Source organism: Lolium rigidum, chromosome 1 (genome assembly GCF_022539505.1).
Source record: "Lolium rigidum isolate FL_2022 chromosome 1, APGP_CSIRO_Lrig_0.1, whole genome shotgun sequence".
In the NCBI taxonomy this organism is placed as follows: Eukaryota; Viridiplantae; Streptophyta; class Magnoliopsida; order Poales; family Poaceae; genus Lolium; species Lolium rigidum.
This window is the reverse complement of record NC_061508.1, coordinates 53,390,419-53,408,556: the sequence shown is the minus strand read 5'-3', so window position 1 is coordinate 53,408,556 and position 18,138 is coordinate 53,390,419. Positions and strand designations below refer to the sequence as shown.

The 18,138-nt window shown below is 49.8% G+C and overlaps 2 protein-coding genes across 2 annotated transcripts; both read left to right on the top strand.

The window, feature by feature from the left end:
* The first annotated feature begins 1,952 nt into the window (after positions 1 to 1,952).
* Positions 1,953 to 4,131, top strand: LOC124685352 (GDSL esterase/lipase At1g28600-like). The gene is made up of 5 exons (XM_047219702.1): positions 1,953 to 2,349; positions 2,439 to 2,648; positions 2,729 to 2,880; positions 3,365 to 3,635; positions 3,718 to 4,131. The coding sequence occupies exons 1-5, from the start codon at positions 2,085 to 2,087 to the stop codon at positions 3,945 to 3,947; spliced, it is 1,128 nt and encodes a 375-aa protein (XP_047075658.1). The 5' UTR covers positions 1,953 to 2,084; the 3' UTR covers positions 3,948 to 4,131.
* A 7,110-nt stretch (positions 4,132 to 11,241) lies between these two features.
* LOC124673047 (ethylene-responsive transcription factor RAP2-9-like) lies at positions 11,242 to 12,368 on the top strand. The gene has a single exon (XM_047209184.1). It carries the CDS (start codon positions 11,316 to 11,318, stop codon positions 11,856 to 11,858), a length of 543 nt encoding a protein of 180 aa, XP_047065140.1. The 5' UTR covers positions 11,242 to 11,315; the 3' UTR covers positions 11,859 to 12,368.
* Positions 12,369 to 18,138: the final 5,770 nt, after the last annotated feature.

Genomic DNA, 18,138 nt, shown 5'->3' with positions numbered 1-18,138 from the left:
TTGAAAAGTCAAATAGCTCATGCATCAGACTGTGTGAGGGGGACATGATTTTTATTTGCATCTGTATGTCTGAATTGTAATGAATATGGTCGGTGTACTCTCGAAAAAAGGAAGAGGTCAATTTTACGTTGGTCAATTTTTCATCTGTCAAGTAGCCAAGGGTTATTGTGTAAAGAAGTAGCAGGAAGTTCTGCATCTATTAAGTTTGTCATCCAGCAAAGGTTATTTTAAGAGACTATAATATGTATGTCATACAATGTTATAGTCAGAAATTAACTTTGAGCGTACTTTACGTCTTTATGGAGACACAATGAACAGTAATTTGTTTCCAGAATACATCTTCCCATGCATTCTTCTTCTCCATTGCATTTTGAGTAAGTAAGAACTGCACCTGTGGAAAATTCAAAGCAGGTCCATATGTGGAACAAAAAGATGCATGTTCGAGCCGACTATAAAAACTAACGCGCGCCGCAACGCGCGTGAGGTCCTTCTAGTAGAGAAGTAATCAGGTGCAGATTGGTTCTAGCAGTTGGCGGCGTCTTGCGAGGCACATGGTAGCAGATGGATCGGATCGATCCGATCTGATGCATGCAAGCCGTGGCGGGGCAATGCACGCAGCAGCAAGCGCCCTCCCCTAGGGCAGGAGCAGACTCAACTCAGGCGCTTGCACATGGCTAAGCCCAGGCCGGGCCGGTGGTCCACCACGTGGGCGTGAGGCGTTGGAGGGCCATCTCTGGTGCGCAAGAAGCCCAAAGTGCAGAAAGGCCCATATAGTGTCAAGTGGGATCCCATCTAAATCCCACTTGTATTGCATTTTGCTTTTTCTACTAGTGTAAATTTTGACACTAAAATTTGAAAAAGGAAAAATACGCTAAGTAAAATTCCGGTGCGATCCCACCTTGACACCTTAGGCCCATAGGGCAGCATACAGGCCTGATTCAAGGCTCATGACGCTGGCGGTGCTGGCTGTACGGCGGGGATGAGCAGTGTATGCGTGCGAGAGTTGCAGACACGTGCAAGGCCGAGTGGCAGTTTCTCCAAAGCCAGGAAACTAGCTGATACGGAGCTGACACATGAGGTTTGTTAGTCCTGGTGATTAAATTGCTGCATTATGGTCAGGTCATGTTTTTTATGGAGATACTAGCTGAAGCAAATAAAAGGAATGAGAATAAAATAATGGTGCATGGACTATGGACTTTGGTTTGCACGGCAATTTATTTTTTACTTTCTTATCAAGTTTGTTGATTGTGTGTGAGATCTGTACCACGGCTAGTTACAACCAAAAAAAGGAAAACAATGCACAGCTAATCTAGTACTACGACCAGAATACCAACTTGTCAATCAACAAGAGGTTGTAAAGAGATAAATAAAGAGAGGATTGGAAACCTTCCTCCTTTATTATAGTAGTGTTACTATCTGGTCAAATCAGAACAAAACAGAAGGAGAAGGAGAGCTGAGAACACATGGACGACTGGCTGGCCAAACGGGAAGTGTGAAAACAAGAAGAAAGAAGAACTCGAACACTACAAAACAAGAAGGTTCAACCAATCAAACGAAGCCATGCTCCTCCAGAATCAATAAACAAGAGGTTGGGAAGAGGAAAACAAAGGAGAGAATTGGAAAGTTTCCTCCTTTATTATAGTAGTGTATTCAGGTTAGGGTGGTTTTATCTCCTCTCCGGTGATATTTATAAAAAATAAATTTATTTGGTCGTAAGGATAGATCATGCACCATCAGGTTGACAAAATGACAATTAAATTAGAATGGAAGACTGGCTGCTAACTAATGCAGTCCAACTTGACATAAACAAGATTTAGTTGCTACCACTAACAAAACATAAACAAGAAGCAGTTACAAAAGACATTTACCTCTAAGGACTAAGTAAAAGAGGCTGCATATTTGATGATGTTAGTGACTATGAAGTTGATTATTCTGCAGTTAAGACGTAAGTTCCCTCTTTTGTTGACTTCTAAAGTATTTGTCCTTTTAATAAACTTTTTTTCTAATCCGCATGTTGTGTGCCTATTTATATCCCATTGGATGCCAAGTACAGAAGACCACATCAAACAAGCATCAAGAAAGCTATGCTACAGTATACCACTATGAGAACATCTCACACAGCATTTCTTGTCCTCATCATCCTCCCGTACCTTGGCACCGGCGGTGCCCAGAGCAAGTTCACCTCCATCATCAGCTTCGGTGACTCCTACACCGACACAGGTAACCTTGTCAGGTGGGCTGACCCTGTCCTTCCACCACATCCTATCAACAATCTCCCCAATGGTGAGACCTTCTTCGGCCACCCCACTGGACGGGCCAGCAACGGCCGTATTGTGCTGGACTTCATCGGTATTGTCCATAGAGCAGTTCTTAATTAACTACTGTCTTGAAGTTAACCTTTGCTGATCTTTGCTTCTTGTTTTGCACACCGGGTGTAGCGGATGCTTTGGGTCTGCCATTTGTGCCGCCGTATCTGGCCGACAGGAAGGCCAACTTCTCCGGTGGAGTAGACTTCGCCGTGGTGGGAGCTCCAGCTCTGAACCTGACATACCTGCAGGGGCAGAACATGACGGTGAATCCCCCGATCAACAGCTCCCTCGATGACCAGCTCGTGTGGTTCGAGAAACTGAAGCCTTCGCTCTGCAAGGGTAGGTAGCTAAACATCCTTTAATTGAGTTCTTGAATTTAAGGAAGAACAGTAGTTTACCTCATCGTCCATGGCATGCAGGACAAGGTGCTAATTGTTTCGGGAGCACTCTGTTTGTAATGGGAGCGCTTGGAACAAATGACCACTTCAGCTTCCTAAGCTCAAACAGGACCGTTGAACAAGCTAGGGCTTATGTTCCTACAATTGTGGACAGCATTTCCAGGGGTGTGGAGGTACTATACCGTGAAATGTCATTTTCTTATTAAGTCTGCAATGCAACACTTGTTATATCTTGATTTTGAGGATAGGATCAGCGAAATTCATACATGTAGTAAGTACAACTAGCGAGGAAAAGAGTCAAGTAGATTAAGGAACCAAATACCAATATCTAGTATATGCTGAAAAACTACTTGAAAAAAATCAAACCAGGTTAGGAGGTCAACTTCAATCTATTTTTGGGACTAATATAATCTGATCGTTAATAAGAGTTTATCATTGGATTACAAAATCAAATTCAATTTGTGGGTTCTGGAACTAGAATACTGAAGATTACTGCTAATAAAAGCCCAACTAGATTGCAATATATTTGTTTTTGTCAAAACAATAGTACAACTAGATTGCCAAGAGATGCTACTATACAGGATACACGGGAATGGATGACATGTCATTCTGTACTCTATATGTCAAGAGCGAAACTGAGAAATTGACAATTTGCAGAGACTGATCCAGCACGGCGCCAAGTACATCGTTGTAGCGGACATGGTCCCATTCGGCTGCTTGCCAATAGTGCTCACTCTGTTCCCGAGCAAAGATAAGGCAGACTACGACCGATACGGATGCCTCAAGCTGGCTAAGGCGCCGCAATACCAAAACTCTCTCCTTCGCCAACGGATTAAGGTGCTCCAGAACAAATACCCGAGCACAACGATCATCTCCGCCGAGTACTACCGACCCATCATTGCATTTCTACATAAGCCAGGACATTTTGGTGAGCTAGTGTTTGCCGTAAGAATAACAGGTATTATAACTTCCTTTCCGGTATTTTGACCCAAAACTTTGTATTGTGGCAGGATTCAACAGCAGCACGACCCTCCTCACCTGCTGTGGAGCAGGAGGCCCTCCATACAACTTCGACTCTAGCATATTCTGCGGCCTGCCGGATGTAACAGCGTGCGCACGTCCATCGGAGGCGCTTCAGTGGGACGGTGTCCACCTTACGGAGGCCGCCTACAGGCTCATCGCCGACGGGTGGCTCCACGGACCATACGCAGATCCTCCTCTACTGCATGTCGCACACTAGTTTCACCAGGATGTAGGCTTGAACTGGGTGCAGGGACACCTGTAAAATTGTGTCCCTATATGTTCTGTCTTGATGCAGTCGTGCGTTTACTGTAATTTGGATAGATGCAAGAATGTTCCTCCTCCTTTTGGAACAATATATCTCTAGCTTCACTTATACCAACCGTTTATCTCTCACATGGAAACTCTTCCACTTTCATTCACCATCTCAGACTGTTCTCTGTCCGCCGGTTCATTTGGTCAGAGAATCTCCAATCGTGTCTCCAAAGCTATTTGGGGCGCACCGGACAAAAAAACGCTTCCAGCCACGTCCCCTAAACCCGTTTTTTGTCCGGCGCGCCCGATATGGTGTCCGGCGCCCCGAAGCCGTCCCCGTCCCACGGGGGACGCACCGGACACGCCGGACACAACGAAAAGCGAGGCGGGCTCCCACATGTCGGCGACTATTTGCATAAATTGTTGATTCACGCATTTTTTTTCCCGTCGCTCATTCCTTCCCGCGCCTCCCACCCCTCCGCCGCCGCTGGATTTGCCGGCCGTTTGGGCGTTCGATCTCTTCTGAGAGTTGGCACCGTCGCCACGGCTAGCGCTCCCGCCGGTCGTTCCGCCGCTGCCGCTTCGTCATCGCGTCCCAGAATGCGGCGTCAAATCTGCCCCACCTCCGCGCACACAAGGTGCTCGACGACTTGCCAGGTAGGCGCGATTGGCCGCTGTTCGTTGCGTCGTCTGCCTCGGCGCAATTTTAACCATTGATTTTGCTTTAGACATGGATAGCGACGATGAGATGCTTGCCCTGCTGCTGGAGGACGAGCAAGCCTCCGACGACGACCTCCGGGAGCATTTGCTGATCATCGCGTCTCTCCAGGACATGGTTGACGCCGATGCGGAGAAGATGGTATATATCCAAAATGGGCCACTTTTGTCAAAACAATCACGAATCCATCAGGTCTGTAGAATTCCCACTTTGCTACGCGACAAGAGGCTTGCAGGAAGGATGTCGAGCGGCATTTGGTGTGCTTCAAGCATAATTTGCCATTGTCCGGTACCCTGCTCTAAGCTGGTCTCACGACCAAATGTGGGAGGTGATGCAGGCTTGTGTGATCATGCACAACATGATCATCGAGGATGACCGCAAGAATCATGCCAGGACACATGTTGGTCTCTATGAGTGTGAGGGCCCTCTTGCGGAGGTTGATCATGAGTTGAATGCAGATTTTGCTGATTTCCTCACCATGTACGCAGAGATCCGTGACAACAATGTTCATGATCAACTTCAAGCTGATCTTGTTGAGCATTTGTGAAGGATCAAAGGAAATGCCGCAGCACCTTGATCTAGCTCTATTTATTACATTTGTTTAGTTGTTTTATTGTTTGTTGTATTTTAATTTAAAAACTATATCCGCAAACATATTTATATTCCTATGTTATATTTGATAAATGATTCTGTGTTAAAAAACTTTAAAAAAATGTTTAGGGGCGGCGTTTGGGGAACGCGGCTGGGGAGCGACGTCCCCCAAACGCGACATGAACAAAACACGTCCCCCAAACGCTCAATCCGGCGCGGTTTGGGGAACGCTTTGGCACTGAAGATGCTCTTACTACTCTTGGCTTCAGGGCGATTTCGCTATTGCCACTGAGCTCCGACTTTGCTTGCACCAATTTCCTGGCAACGGAGGATGCGATGCATAGTACAGGAATTGAGCTGATACTTGCACGACGCTAGTTTGGCGCGGCTATCCCTGGAGCAACTGTCTGAAAGGAAGTGTCGGCTTTTTTTCTTTGATTTAAGGAGCAAAGCTCCTAACTTCAGTAAGAAGCTGATAAACAGCAAAATAAACACAGTTATCTGAAAGAAGTCCAGGGCTTGTGTTTCTTTGCACGCACACCACACACACCTGTGCCCTCCCCTACACTGAAAAATCTTACAGAACATCAGCATACCCCAGCATCTCAGATAGACAATCAGAAGAACCAGACAAACTACATTCAGCTAAAACAAGATATCAATAACAGCTACTCTCTCCGGTTGTTTTTAATTGACTTAAATTTAGCATAAAGTTATATTAAATCAGAGTCAATTGAAAAAGTCTGGGGTGAGTACACGGAAAGAAAGTGTCGGTTAGCAGCTGTAAGAGAGGTCTTATAATTCCTAATAATTTGGCCTTATAATTCGTAATGGGTGGAGTATATTGTCATTTTTATGTAGCCTAGAATTTAAAAGAAATTTGATTGGCAGCAGGATACATCATCTACTACATCTAGAAACTTTTTATATCTTTTTACATCTTGTTAATATGATTTTCTCATTTACAAAGCTAAAGATATCACTGGAGCTCAAGAGCCCAAGAGGCTTCTTTTTTTGAGTGTCCAGTAATTTGTTTTTGAAAATTCAAATGCTAGTGAGCGTCGGGTTGCATGGACGTCAAGATTATGTGTCCGTTGCAGCGATTTCTCAGCGGTGGTGTCGTTTATCCACCGCTATCTCCGGCCATAGGGATGGCGTCCCCGCGCTTTGGACACTACGGCTCAGGCGTCTTCTTCCTTAAGTCGCACTAGAACCAACTTAGCTCTCGGTCATCCATCCAATTTTATGTATGACCTATGTGTAAGAGCATCTCCACTCGTTGCCCTCTCCACGCCGAAATCCGGGGAAATTTACCTCCGGATTGGAAGTAAATTTGGCGTGGGGAGGACTAGTTTCCCAGCCGCGATCTCAGGCGAAGACGCCGATCTAAATTTGAAAAAGGAAACTTGACAAAATACGGCAAAAACGATTGAATTTAGACTAACTTTAATGATATTTACTATATAGAGGGCAAAGTTCATACATAGGGGCCGAATTCGACTATATTTCGAATTCGGCCAGGGGAATACAACTCTAAATATTAAAACACGGCGCTCTACATGCCGAGATGGCGGTAGAACACCGTGTAGTCGCCGTCGCCGCCGGCGCCATCATCGTTGGAGCCGTCGTCGTCGAACTGCGGCGGCGCCGACGCCGCCGCCTGGCTGCTGCCTTGGCCGGCGTCTCCCCACCGGCTACTGGTGCGAGGCGGAGACGGCGATGGCTTGTACCAGTCGTCGTCGGATGCCTCAAGGTCGATGACGGGGACGGCGACGCCGGATGGAGGAGTCGCAGGCCGGCGGTAGCGAGCGACGTCCTCGAGGAGCCTCGCCTGCCGCTCCGCCTCCTCCTTCTCCCACTGCTCCCTCGACCTGGTCGAGGGGCATGGCGTTCTCGGCGAGAAGGAGGTCCTGGAGGGACCTCGCCATGACGGCCTCGAGGATGGCGGCGTCCTCGGCGCTTTCGGCCTCCTCCACCTTCACCTTCGCCGGCTTGCGCTTCCGCTCGCCGGAGGTGTCGGGTTCGCGCTTGGGGCGTAGCCATCCTTGCGCCGTCGAGGGCTCGCGGATGACGATCCCGCCGTTGCCGCGCGTGCGGGTGCTCGGCGGGGAAGACGGTTCCTTTTTCACCGGCGCCCAAGATGGCGCCGACCTGGAGATCGACCTCGACGCCGAACCGGACGACGAGGAACTGGCAGCCATGCGCCGTGGCTGCCGCCTACTTACCCGGCGGCGGCCGGCCGATGCCCTCGACGACGGGGGCATCGTCAGAAGGGGGAAGTTGCCGCCCTCGATGTGCTCGAGGACGGCCTCGAGCGTCCGGCCCAGCACGCTCCACCACCGCTTGCGTCCGGCGGTGTTGTTGCGCGGAGGCGGAGGCGGCGGGCCATCGTACGCGGCGAGCTCCTGCTCCCACCGGCGAAGGAAGTAGGAATTCCACGCCGTCAGGTTGTCGGGGTGGTAGCGTGGCTCGGCGCGGTCCTGGTCCGACAATGTTAGTCGGACCTCCTCGATGGCGGCTTCGAGGGCGCGTCCCTGGGGCGGCGGCGGGATTGGCACGCCACCCGCACTTAGCCGCCACCAGAGGCGGGAGGCCTCGTGTCCGGCGGGCAGGGGTACCCCGCCTGGTGGAGAAGGTGCCCCTCCCATGCGTGGAGCGACCGGCGAGGGAAGCCGTTGTTGGCCGCGCCGTCTTCATCGTTGTAGGCCATGGATCTCCTCGAGGGTCGAGGGAAGGAAGAGGAATGGTGCGACGCGTCGCGGCGAGCGGGGTATTTAGGTGGGGCTGGAGCCGCGATTTAATGCCGCGTGGATGCTACGCGTCCGCGGCGAGCTGACCGGCGGCAGCCTTTACCCCGCGCGGAAGACGATGCGTCTGTCGCTGACCGGCCGGGTCCATCTCTCGCGGGGAAGCCGCAGCCAAAGCGCGGGAGAGAAATCTCGGCGTTTCGCGCGCTTTCGCTTCGTCCGGAGTCCCCGAGCGCGCCTCGGGGGACCGGGGATGGCGTGGGCTCGCCGGATGTATTTAGGTCCAAATCCGGAGAAAAACGAGGAATCGGGGGCGCGACTGGGCTGAAATTCGCCGTCCGAATGAGAAAAACGGCGCTCGGGGGCCAAATCGGGGAGACGAGTGGGGATGCTCTAAGTGGGGGCAACCGGGCAAAGATGTGCAGTTGTGGCCCGCCAAACTAAATATCCATATGTATGCAGTTTCCAGTGAACCTAGAACTAACATAATTCACGGAGGATCTGGAAGCAGCAGCAAAGGAGGTTTATTAACAGGAAGTTACTCCAAATAATATTGACCCTCGGAAGAGAAAATATCTCCTATCTAGCAAGCTAGTCCAAAGTGCCGACGTAGCATGGAGCACCCGAAGTTCTACCCGTTGGTATAGAAGCTACTAGAAAATCCAGGGCGGCAGCAGCTGGCCGCCCACTCACCGTCCGTCGGGCCGGCCACCGTCCAACGGCAGCCGCTCAAGCAATAAACAAACGGAGACCGGACAAAACCAGACCGTTCGCCCAAGTTTGACGAGGCGGGAAAAGAACAAAGAGAAACGGATAGCAACGCCGGCCGTCGCGGTCGCCGCCTTTGTCGATCGGGCCGGGCGCGCGACACCTCCCCGCTTGGCTTTGCGTATCGCCGCCGTGAACTGCCCTACCAACGTCGGCGCCCGGCCACGTGGCCGCCGCTCTGCCGCTGCAGCTAGCTAGACTGCTAGACCTCCTAAGTTTGTTTGGTCCCATGCATGGGCCACCGTGCTTCTGCTGCCTGCCCGCCTGCGGCCGCCGCTCTCCCGTGGTGCCGTCCGGCGCGACGCCCACACGTGGCCCCGCCGCCGGTCGACATGGAGATCGATCGGTCGACCGGCGCCACGCCACGCCACGCCACGGCTTGGACTTTCTTGTGCCGACGACGGTGGTGTGATTGGGGCGCGCCACAGCGACACCACCACCGCATCGACAGGGATCGAGCAGCGGAGCGGCGGTAATTCCATCGATCGACCGGCCGCGTCTCGTCGCGCGCGCGCCACGGTTGCCGGTGACCACACGCGCGGTGCCGTGCCGGTGGTACTACCGCGAGGGCGAGGCTAGCAATTGATTCGCGGTCCTGGTAGCTACAGCGACTGGTCGTGTCTGGTGCACACACGTGGCGCTAGACGTCAGGTTTACCTTCGTCGCATACATCATCGTCCAACGATCAAATCAAAACCAAGATATGCAGAGCAGGATTAGTCGTCCACCGCTCTGCTCGATCCCACGGATAAGACCAGCCAAATGCTGCTACACTTCATTCTACTAGTGGTACTAAGGGTGTTCTTTCTCCTAAATGGCTATTTTTGAACTCTAGATCATTTTTGGCTCCTCTTAAAACTTTAATACTTCTATGATCCTTTTTAGTCACGTCATGTAGGGTGGCTAAACTGAAGTGGAGGTCACCACTTTGGTTGACGATGTTGCTCAAAATCTGTGCGAAGAATGACAGTCATTTCAGTTTTGCCAACCTAACCCGCATGACCTTCACTTCAGAAGGGCCAAAAGTGGTCCAAACTCCAAAGTCTTGAAAATGGCCACTTAGGATAAAACACTCGTGCTAAGGGCATCTCAGGTAGCAGCATAAGACTACTCATAGTGGGAGTAACTAAGGTAAAACATAGAGCTATATGCATTGCTAACTAGGTAAATTGATGACATTGCATGGTATTAAATGAAGAAAGAAATAGTTGTTGTAACTACGTATGTTACCATAACATCACACTTTTCAAGATAGAATGAGTCTACTATACGTTACTCCCTACTATGACTAGTCTAACGATAGTGTGATCGTTTGCCTTTTTTTGTATCAATGACTGTGTGCGCCTCGTCTTCTGCATGTTAGAACTGGCTGCCGGCCTCACCTGTTCTTTTGCGCCTCGTCGATGGTGTTTCCCCGCCTCCCGAGTGGCAGTGCTGGCCCGGGCGGCACTTAGGCATCCTCGCCATACATTGTAGGCAAAGGAGCGCCTCGGCCTTTTTAAGAGGAGCAGGCGGGCTCTGTTCTGGCCACTCCGCAGACTACACCCAACACCATCGCCACAACCAACGTCATGGGCAAGGGCTGGCCATCCCGCAAGATATGTCCCGGTGGACTTCCCGCAGCGACGAGAACCGGCCGGTTCCTTAGCGGGATGCAAGCCTCGGCGAGGAGGATGAAAACAAAGTCTAGGACAACAACACGGCTGCTCCAAGCGTCAGCGTGAACCAGGAGTTCCAGCTAGTGAACCTCACATAGGAGGATGAGGCGTCCATCGAAATAGCCGTCGCCCAGAGCGCTCAATGGGATGGCCTCTTCGTTCAATTGCGGGAGTCCAAGGAGGTCAGTGACTACTTCGACGACTCGTTCCGCACCAACACCGCCGCCACCTCAGGAGGCTCTACACTGGCCGTTGCCTTGGGCGCCTCCAGTCTTCTTCGACCTCGTCGACGACGAGTAGGCAGCCATGGCGTACGCCCTTGTTAGCTAAGGGTTTATTATCTAGTCTTTTTATTTATTTTTCGGCACTATGTAAATCCATTTTATTAATTAAAATTGCTATTGGAAAAAATAATCCAACCAGACATAAATAAATGTTTTTTGCATGTGGGGAATGGATCGAGCCGGGAGATGCCCTAAGCTCGAGTGCTAAGACAGAGCCACGAGACTAACTAATACTAAATCACAGACAAGAGAATGACTCTGAGTGAGCAGCGCCGACCTCCGATCATCATGACAGAGCACCAGTGTTAGTGACGATTATTAAAAATAAAGAAGAAATCGAGCAGCGTCACCAGATATCTCCTCCGTCCCACCCGTAATCGCCCTCCCACCAACTCACCACCGCCTCCTCGCCGCGCCACGCACTTAATCACCCGCTATTTATAAACCCACCACCCACAGCCCCAGCCCCACGCTCAGAGCAGAGAGGCCACGCCGCAGGCAGGCGCCGCACGCAGCACTGCACCAACTAACTCGCCCCACGCGCCGCCGCGGAATTGGTTGCCGGCCATGGAGACGGACGCCACCGCCTTCTACCCGCCGCCGCCCGCCCACCAGCGCCACCCCACGGCCGCGCAGCCGCTCTCGGCGAAACCTCCTGCCGGCGGCGCGGGGCGAGCCGCGGCGGGGCGGCAGTACCGCGGCGTGCGGATGCGCAAGTGGGGCAAGTGGGTGGCCGAGATCCGGGAGCCCAACAAGCGGTCGCGGATCTGGCTCGGCTCCTACGCCACCGCCGTCGCCGCCGCGCGCGCCTACGACACCGCCGTCTTCTACCTCCGCGGCCGCTCCGCGCGCCTCAACTTCCCCGACCAGCTCCTCGACGGCGCCGCCTCGGTCGCCGCCGGCCCCGGGGACCTCAAGGAGGGCGGGCTCTCCGCCGCGGCGATACGGAAGAAGGCGGCCGAGGTCGGCGCGCGCGTCGACGCGCTGCAGTCCTGCGGTGGCGGCTCTCCGGTCTCCCCGCCCCCGCCTTCGCCGTCCTGCCGCCGCGGCCGGGCCAAGCACCCCGACCTCAACCGCGAGCCCACCCCCGACACCGACGACGACGAGTGAACTGTAAACCCACCCCGCCGACTCTTCTTCGTCTTCTTCAATCCCCCACCACCACCTACCTAGTGCTTAATTAGTCGGCCAGGCGAGTAGCAGCTAGCTAGCTAGCAGTAGCAGAGTATGGGTAATCAAGCAGATAGTAGTCCAGTGCAACCAGATAAGTATGGGGAAGCATGGATCCGACACGCAAGGTGTTCGGCGAAATGCGGGCGAGCTCGGGAAACAACCCAATCAATCAGCCAAATCAATAATGGAGCCGCGACATCGCCGTCGGTCGGCCAAAGTAGGGGCCTAGGCTACCAGTTAATCACCGTCCGTCCGTCGTCGCCCATCAGGTCGGAAGCGGCGAAGTAGCGGCAGCTGGAGGTAGGAGACATGGAGTGTGCGTGCGTGAGTGTGTGCGTGGGCGGTGTAGCTAAGGCGAAGCGCGTGGCCTTCACATAAGAGTGTTGTTTGTTTGTAAAGGAAGAAAGAATACCGGCAAACAAAGGCTTCAAACAATCTTTCCATGCATCTTCGTCGTCCACCTCTTGTTTCTTGTTCATGATCGCTACGGCATCACCATGCAGTTGCTGAGCTCGCTTGCCTTTTTAAGATGAACACGGCTTCAAAAGATGAAGCCGTCGTCGACGTTATCCCGAACCTTGTCTGGTCGTGCACGCGGCGGCGCCGCCTAGGCGAGACGGGCTTCCACTCCACCTCTGCCGTGTCGGCCACCGCCGGGACTTGGCTAGTAGTGCTCCAGGTTTTCACCAGGTTTGGCCTCTGTGGGGCCGCGCGCGTGGTGGATTAGTGCGTGGGTGATGCGTCTTATCGGCTAATGATGCCTGCGTGTCGGCAATTCATTACGCCGCCCTGGAAGATTCGTGGAGCCAGACGAGAGTCCGGTGCAGGAACAAGGTGTCGACCCCTTGCACCGGCACTTCTCCACTAGTGCTGCTAGTACACTACCAGGTGTACTTGTTTACCCTTTTCTTATGGAATCATGCACGTCCATTACTGTCACCAAACGTTGGCAACAAGGCGGTGAGACCCATATGGAGCCAATCCAATCATCACTTGAGAAACTATCCGGATCATTTGTACGAACAATAAGGGCATGTCCAATGTTGGGCTTGGAGTACGATATTTGAGGCTGCGGGTGCCACCAGTTTTGAGATTTTTGACGCATAACTACAAGTGTTAGGGTAGGACTGACAAATAGCACTGACTCACTCTTTTAGTGGTTTTAACGGACTCACTCTTTTAGTGGTTTTAACTGACCATGCGGCCCCGCTGTCAGGTCGATGTTTTTTTTGTCATTTTCTCTCTTCCCATCTTGTTGACCCTAGAGGTTGCTGTCTTCTCTCTTCCCTCACCTTCTCTCACCACGGCGGTGCCTCCTCTCTTCCCTCACCTTCTCTCACCACGGCGGTGCCTCCCACGACCACCCTAGGGCGGCGGTGGCAATGCAGCGAACAACCGCCTTCCTCCTCCCTTGACGAGTTGACACTGCTGCTTGAGCCATCATCAAGCCTCTGCTTGCGCCAAGCGCCGTCTCCGCGTCCCTAACATCGTGGCTCGTGGCAGAGCTGCCACACCCTCTTTCTCCCTACCAAGTCATGGTTCGCTCAGACATTAAGTCAGAGACGAGAGGTCACTGGTGATGGCGGCGAGGGGATTCGGTGGTGCGGGTGGGTGACGAGGGTGGCGGGGAGGGGGAGGGGGGTTCGCCTCAAGAGTCGCCTTTCGAGCGACCTGGAGGCGCTAAGGTTTCTATGAGTTGGATCTTGACTAGACAGTATCGCAAAATTAGAACTAATCATCTCCTCAAACAAGTGGACGCCATCAGTATAGTTGTTATTATGAATCGCCCCCACCTGGATTTAGGATCAGGCGATCAGCTTAAGCTAACAATGATTATACACTAATCATACATTGAACCATCGTGCCGCAACTGTGCAACTTTATCAGCTCCGATACCGACTGTATCAATATCTTGTGCCCATACACAAAAAGAGATCAGCCGTGTCTTGTAACTCTTGTTGCATTTAAGCATTTCTTTAGCTGCTGAACACGATTGATAAAAAAAATGCACTGATTGTATGAGAAAAAAAAAAGCGCCATTTACAGCCGGGCTAAACTAAAATGGTAACTCCGTCACTCTGCAGAAAAAGGAGAAACTTCCACGAGCACATCGCACGTGTGCTTAAAGCATAATATAGCGCCTCGACCCAAACCCATCCTAACCGGTTTGAAGCAAATTGATAGTCGTGCAGACCGACACACTTCAAGTTTAAATTTAGGTTGAGAATGTATCTGACATCAACCCCGTCCGCGCGTGTCCCCTCCTTCTCTGGGCCCACCTGCTAGTGGCACACAAGCCACTCTACCCTCAAATCGCGCTGCTTCAGTAGTAGTATGTTGTTTATTTGCTGAAGTACATTGATTGTGAACAGGCGAAGACACCGCCGAATTTATATACACTAGAGGCTGGGGCGCCCGCCTCCTCACCGTACAGTGGCACTCCAATCATGGATTAATCTCGCTCCTAGCAGATTTTGTACCGTCCAGTTGCAAGTTTGAAATTCTGAGCCAGACAGTTGATGTCGATCAAATCTAGTTTTATGCTAAAATATATCAGGCCAATGCATTTTATTATCCATATCCAGTATCTAGGAGCATCAAAAAGACATGTTCCCTTTGTCCCAAATTAATTGACTCCGTGTAGGAGCACAGACCTCATTATTTTGGTACCACATGAGGCTAGCCAGATGTGAGATAGATGACAGATAATTCAGAGTAAAAATGTATAAAATGTAATAAAAAAATCCACACTGCTCATGTGCAAGTTGACAAGTTGTGACCAATATATATTGTATCTATACCTAATACCTAATAATAATAAAGGAAGCAAGGTTTCTGCCAAAATTTTCGTCCAACTTTTCGTTGGACGGAATTGCCCTCCCACCAAATCACATAATACAAACAATGCCACGATACCGGTTCGTTCGCTTGTTCCTTCTTTTTCCAACCGGTACGAGCGCTGGCCAGAAACAGAGCAGAGTCCGGCTCGAATTACATGTAGTCCTGTAGTCCAGACTCCAGAGACCTGTTCGTCCCCGAAAGAGGAGGCTGGCCCCGATAAAAAGATCCATACGCCGCTGTCCCAAGCCATCGTGATCCACGCCACCTCTCCCTGCTCTGGTCCAACCGCCTAGATCCCATCACGCCGCTAAACTAATCCTCCCGCCGTCCTGCCCAGAGAGGACCTCCGGAGCCGAGGCCCGCCGCCAGCCGACGAATCCTAGACCACCTCCGATCACCCTCCGCCCGCGGGCGACTCATCTGCCCCTCCTCGTGTGCGTGGAGTTCCTCCAGTGGATGGATCTGGCGGCGGCGGAGTCAGGTGATAGGATTAGTGGTCCTCGAAGGCGGCCGAGTCCAGCACTCCAGCTCTCTACGGCATTCATGAACAGCGGCCGAGTCCAGCTCTCTACAAAATCGAGGTCGGCATGCTAGAACAAATCGAGGTCGATCTACTGCCCAACGGCACCTTCCTTCTGAATTCGCCTACTCCGCACCTGGAGTGTACACATGTGCCACAACAGGGTGCTCAAGCTCACATCCTACTCCATCGTGGGCATCGCCATCAACGACCTGCCAGCCTGTGAGGAGCTGCGGCACCTACTAGAGCAGATGTGCCACCGAGCGGTCGAGGGCAACAAGACGAAAGACTTTTCTTTTGCTCAAGGCGGCAGAAGATTTTTTTTTCCCAAAAAATAAGTTTTCTGCTGTCGCCTGTCGGCGTATTTTATCTGGTCACTGGTCATCGTCTCCCGCTGGACAAGCACACTGGTGCGTTCTTCTAGCACGTATACTGGGATTCCCTCTAGAGTGGCAGGACGGCTCTTCGGCATCACGCTGAACCAACCGTGCTAAGCTATAAGAAATCAGCGTGCGTATGAGTGTTGGCCTTTTATAATCATCGTGTGGTACGCATTGGCTGGCAGATTTGCATGTTAATTCGTGGAAAGGCCTAGCTCCTGCTGTGTGCGAAAATTTTCACATTAAGTTCCATATTTGTTTGTAACTTATTTTATTTGTCTTTTATGACATAGAATTTTCTTTCCCAGGACAGAGCCAGAGGCTGCCCGGCTCCTTCTTAGAGGCACCGCGGGCACGTCGGTCTAACTCATCGGCTGGAACTCGTACCGACTCCTCTCCTCCCGCTTCTCGTATTTTTGGGTTCTTATATCTTTGATTTGGTGCTACTTCTTGCTCCTCTTTTAATTGTGCAACTCGGCAGCCATATTGATTAGATTTTCCACATGTGTACTATACTGAAGTTTACAACATGTGTACTATACTAATGCCTACCCTATGATATTGTGAAAAGTGCTTCTGGCTCCCGAGCTACAGTGCTCTCACCATTTGTAAAAAAAATAAAAAATGTTTATTAGTTATCAAAAAATCTAAAAAATAATTTTGTAGATGGTCAGTGATACATCTCACAATCATGGAAAATCTCAACCTAAAATTCTTTTTACTTTGTGCTACACAAAAATAACAAAATCTGATATATTTTTGAAGATTTGAAAATAACTACTCAGATCTGCACTTTTATCTTTTTTGTGTAGCTTAAAATATAAAGTATTTGAAATTAATATTTTACACGTTTGTGGGATACATTATTAGCTATATGTAGATTTGTTTACCGAATTTATTGAAACTCAAAAATATGATTCTTAATTTATTTAAAAAACGAGATCAGTGGTGCCCATGTGCACCAAATCTCTGTCCATGATATTGTGGTTATATACGGAAGACAAGTTTAGTTAATATGTAGCCAAACATAGCAGTCGACTTGCCAACCTAGGTTCTCAAAACGAGTTGCTAAGCATATCGGCTGCTGCTTGAATCACGATTTGGGAACCTCTGGTGGCCGTGTTGGGAAGAAAAATGTGGTGAGCCAACTGCGGATTTCTGGTGGCATTATTGGGAATGAGTGGAGGGGATTTCAGGGAAGACTGAAAGGATAAGAGAGTAGTTGAGAGACGATTCAGTTCTTGTGCAATGGTTATACTGTTGGAACTATATTTAAAGTATGAATAAAATATTATATCTTTTATTAAATAAATTTAGGATTAAAGTTTTTTAAACTACATGGGTGACTATTGAAATATACCGAAATATACCGGAATGAGTAACCCGTAATGATAAGCGAGCATCTGAGAGACGAGTCAGTTGTTGTGCAATGGATACTATTAAAAACATTTTAAAAATATGAATAAAATGTTATATCTTTTATTAAAGAAAATTATGACTTTTTTCTAAACTACGTACGGGACTATTGAAATATAACAGAAGGAGTAACCCGTAGCAACGCACGGGCACTTTTGCTAGTAATACGAAAATTGGTATCGGACACGTTAAGACTTGACAATACATCATCGATACATAAACAAAACCAAGGATGTAACTTGCCAGCTGCACTCCCATTTTTCCTTTTTTACTTTGTCCCGTGGTCATCTGCTCCCTCGGCATGCAAGGATGTAATGCCTGCATTAAACTGGATTACTTGCACCTTGCAACTGATAAAGGAGTGATAGAAAGGAGAGCATGTCCACTGTCAAATAATGAAGGGACAACTTGATCAATCGTAGATGTCTCCTTTTAAGGTTGTACCTCGAAATGATTGGATAGCTAGCTTGATTTTATAGAAAAAATCTGAAGGTTTTGTGACAATTTTGAAATTCTTTGAGAAACTGAACAACCCAACCAATCATGAATACTTCAGAGTTGCTGCACTGGCCATCTGATGAAGTAACAGTGCAAGCTTTCATATTTGGCAGGTGAACATAGCTATTTCCTCTTTATGTTTACCATGAAAGAATGGGCCACATAATTTTATCAATATAAGCTCAGTTGAGTGGCAATGCTAACTGTAAATCTGTGTATCCTAGTCTAGAATACCATAGATCATCTTTTTTTTTGTGTCATACTAACCACCACCCTTGATCCAAAAAAAAAAAAAATCTGCCCAACTATTGTACATGAAAGATACAATGTGAAACAGAACAACTGGAAAGAAGAAAACGTACCTGAATCTGAATGTTTAGGATCCATGAATCACTGGCTAAAGTGAAATGAAAAAATAAAAAGGATATGAAGTGTTAAGGTTGCAGGAAGATAAGCCGGCATAATGGAGAGATTTCTTAACCTAACATAGCTAATCTAACCTGAACATATTGTACATTCTAAAGATGCTAGCAATCATTTTCACTAATGGGAAACAAAAAGG